The sequence below is a fragment of the Triticum dicoccoides genome, chromosome 4A (genome assembly GCF_002162155.2).
Source record: "Triticum dicoccoides isolate Atlit2015 ecotype Zavitan chromosome 4A, WEW_v2.0, whole genome shotgun sequence".
Classification (NCBI taxonomy): Eukaryota; Viridiplantae; Streptophyta; class Magnoliopsida; order Poales; family Poaceae; genus Triticum; species Triticum dicoccoides.
Genome location: NC_041386.1, coordinates 545,132,443 through 545,135,872, shown reverse-complemented (window position 1 = coordinate 545,135,872; position 3,430 = coordinate 545,132,443). Strand labels below are relative to the sequence as shown.

Here is a 3,430-nt window from a genome sequence, read left to right as displayed (position 1 = left end):
CGAAAAAGAAAAAACAAAAAGAAACCAGAAAACCAGTCCAAGAAACGGCTCAGGAATCAACTAGAAGGTTCCCAAAACCATTAGAAACCTGGGCCGGAACCTTCCAGAAAGTTCCTAAAAACCAGATGCGATCTACTCGTTAGCCATATAGATGGGCCGGCCCAGTCGTTCGGTTAGTTATCCTAGCTGCGTGCGTTACCTCGACTGTTGGACGCAGAGAGCGTCGAATAGGAAATTCTTACATAGTATCCTGATCCAAGCAGCAATTCCAAACCAGTTTATGGGCCTGCGGCAGCACGGCCAGATAGTACCAGCAACAGAGCCCAAACCACGATCTTATAAGCTGGCGGAGCAGAGGAAACAGAGAGATTCGCCAAGAAAAAGAAGAAGCGAGAGGAGAGAAAAGCGAAACCCTAAACCCCCGTATTCCCAGACCTTCGATCCGATCCGACCCGAACCGACCGGCGGCGATGGCGTCTGCGCCGGTGGAGAAGCTCAAGAGCCTGTGGAACTCCCAGGTCATGGACGAGGAGCAGTGGGCGGTCAACTATGTACGCACCCCCTCCCCGCCCCCTCTCAAGTGCTCTGCTCTGCCCTTTGTTTTCCTGTTTCCTTCGCGTGCGATTGCGCTGGTAGCTGTAGTTGTAATAGCTCTGCTGCTTTTGGTCGGCGCGAGTGAGATGATTAGCGGCGCAAGTAGGCGATCTAGCTGCTTTGGTTCGGCGCGATTACGTTGCTGGTGCTTAATCTTAGATCCGTATTTATACTTTCCCCAGTTGACGCGTATGGTTTCCTCGTACAAATCATACCAGCCGCTACTATCTCGAGGAATAGTGTGCTAGAGGGAGGGATTTGCCGTAACCAGCTATGTTGCCTGAATGCCTGTGATGTCGCTGGTTAGCTTGGGCGTTTATCTAGAGGTTGGGTCCTGTAGAACAAGGAACAAATTTAATTTATGATTCTTCTCCTGATCTGCTACATGTAGAAGTTCAATGGTTATGCCAAGAGAAATAGGTTGATGCAAATCTAGTGCTCCTTTGTACCTGCAAAAGAACACTGGATGACCATTAGGATGAATTTTTCAGTTTCTCTGCAAGGCCTACTGGCAGGGGATATTCATTGTTCCTAGGTAGAAAATTCTTTTAATCACCGAATTACATGGTCTCCTCATCTACTTGTTATATTGCCTGTTGTTTTTTATTTTGAAGCTGTTGAGCTGGGATTTTCTTTTTGAGTGTATTTTTATTGCGATATAGATTGTGAGAGAGAAACATAATTGTTCTTCCTGGAGCTAAATCTTAGCACCTTCGTAGTGCCTTACTGTTCTGCCTCTTACATTTGAAAACCTACAAAATTAATCATCATTATTGCCAGTTAAAGTAAGGCCTACTGCCTTCTTGACAGTGGAATTTGAACTTTGGTATGAGGATTTCTCAGTGTGCAACTGTTTGTCAAAAAAAAAAGGATGTGCCACCTCTTCAAGTCTGTTTTAGCAACTCAACTTACTTCAGAGCAGTTTCAGGCTTTTTCAGCTAATAATGAATTTATTTCTCATTTGAAGAGAGACAATGGTATCCGTATGGCATGATCCATCTCCTTCATATTAGAAATTAGATATCTCCCTGACCTTCACCACCATGTCAGTTTATATAATCTTCATTCCTTACTAGTGACTGCAACACCCACCATATGTATGCACGAACACTGAAGAAAAGGTTGGCCCTGGATTTAGGACAATGTCACAGACATTCCAAGAAAATGTGGGGCGTGTTTACGGCGAGTCGGCAATATTTCAACTCCGCAACTAAACTAACATATAGGAACTCATCATTCGAAGGGAGGCCAAAGATGTATGGACCATGAAAAAATATCATTGGCATATTGTGTTGTACTAGTTGCTTTGAATCGTGCTAACCCTGTCCAAACACCAGACAGTAGTACTGTGTTGCGTTAGTGTTGCTGCTGTGATGGAAATTAATAGTCTTGTAACGTACCAGTTTCTACCACTGGGTTAGCTGGAGTGTTTTTAAATTCGCATCATTTAGAGCAATCTGGAACTGATACTTGACTGTCTACTATATGTGTCTGGGTGATTAGCTCAAATTTGGTAACCTGTGCATGGCATATGCTGTGTATCTGGATTGATTAGTTATTTATAAATATATATGTGTGTTATATTTGTTTTTTCTCTTGAATTGGATTGCTGTCCTTTGGCCATTGAGACTTTGAACTGAAATTTGGTCTAGAACAGAGCAGAACTAAAATGCCCTTAGCTGAATCCAAAACTTGGCAGCCCATGTTAGTGGAGCATCAAACACCAGTTACATGGCCAAATTTGACCTCATAATGAATCTATGTTTATTAGTGACCTTCCATCGTGTTTTGTGAAAATTTTATGCTAATTACACTACTTCTCTTTATTGCTTTTGATTTACAGAGAGTGCTAAAGGCTGCGGGGATATTTACTGGATCCATCTTTTTGATGCGCACCTTTGGTGACATGATGGTAGTTTAAGGGAGTCGTAGTGGCTGAGCAGGGTAATGGTGGTTCCATGCCCATTTTCGTTGTGTGCCTTATGATCAGGCTTGTGGAATATTTGTACTCAGACTTGTGGGTTTCTTGTTAAGGTGGTGTTTGAAGCATTTCTCGGCAGGGTTATTTGACTTGTTCTTTTTGAGTCGAGCACTTGTCTTCTATGAGTAATAAGTAAAATGTCCAGTTTGCTGTTAGGCCACCACAAATCTACGGTTGTGTTAAAATTAACAGTCTAATTTCATTGTTTAGATGGAACGCTTTGATTCTGTTATGGGTGTGGCTAAAGAATGGGCAAGTTGAGGTTCCCTGAACTAAAATCATAAATATTCCCAGCATCTCGTTCGGTGACATTCCGGACGCAATCCCAACAACTAAAACATAAGCATTATCATCAGAACAAAATGACTGAATATGCAACTTGAAACCAAGATTATTTTTCTGAAATGGCAGGACTTCTTACGAAGAGAATAGTTGCTTGGTTTTTTTTTTTTGAAATCAACCGACATTGAGTGTATAGTTGCTTGGTTAATTAAGGAAAGCCGAGTGAAAACTAGATTGTCTAGTTAATTATTAACACATAAGGTAGCCCGACTTTGATGAGGTCCGACCCCACGCAGGCGACTTTGATGCTGCCATCGTCGACTCAACCGACATTGAGTGTATAACCAAGATTACAGAGAAGCAAATAAAGTAGCTCACGAGTTTGCGAGTTTAGCTAGATTTTCATTGATTTCTAATTGGTTTGAGGAACCTTTAAATGAAATTGTAATGATCCTCACAAACGATGTACTTTTTATCTCTAGTGAATAAAGTTTTGGTTTATCTCAAAAAAAAAAAGTTAGGCTGCGAAAGTATCATAACCCTGAGCTCAAAAAGTAAAATAAAAAAGTAGAA

The 3,430-nt window shown here is 41.6% G+C and overlaps 1 protein-coding gene across 1 annotated transcript; it reads left to right on the top strand.

The window, feature by feature from the left end:
- Window positions 1–356: 356 nt before the first annotated feature.
- On the top strand, window positions 357–2,730 carry LOC119286663 (mitochondrial import receptor subunit TOM5 homolog). The gene is made up of 2 exons (XM_037566084.1): window positions 357–551; window positions 2,438–2,730. Exons 1-2 carry the CDS (start codon window positions 471–473, stop codon window positions 2,513–2,515), a joined length of 159 nt encoding a protein of 52 aa, XP_037421981.1. The 5' UTR covers window positions 357–470; the 3' UTR covers window positions 2,516–2,730.
- Window positions 2,731–3,430: the final 700 nt, after the last annotated feature.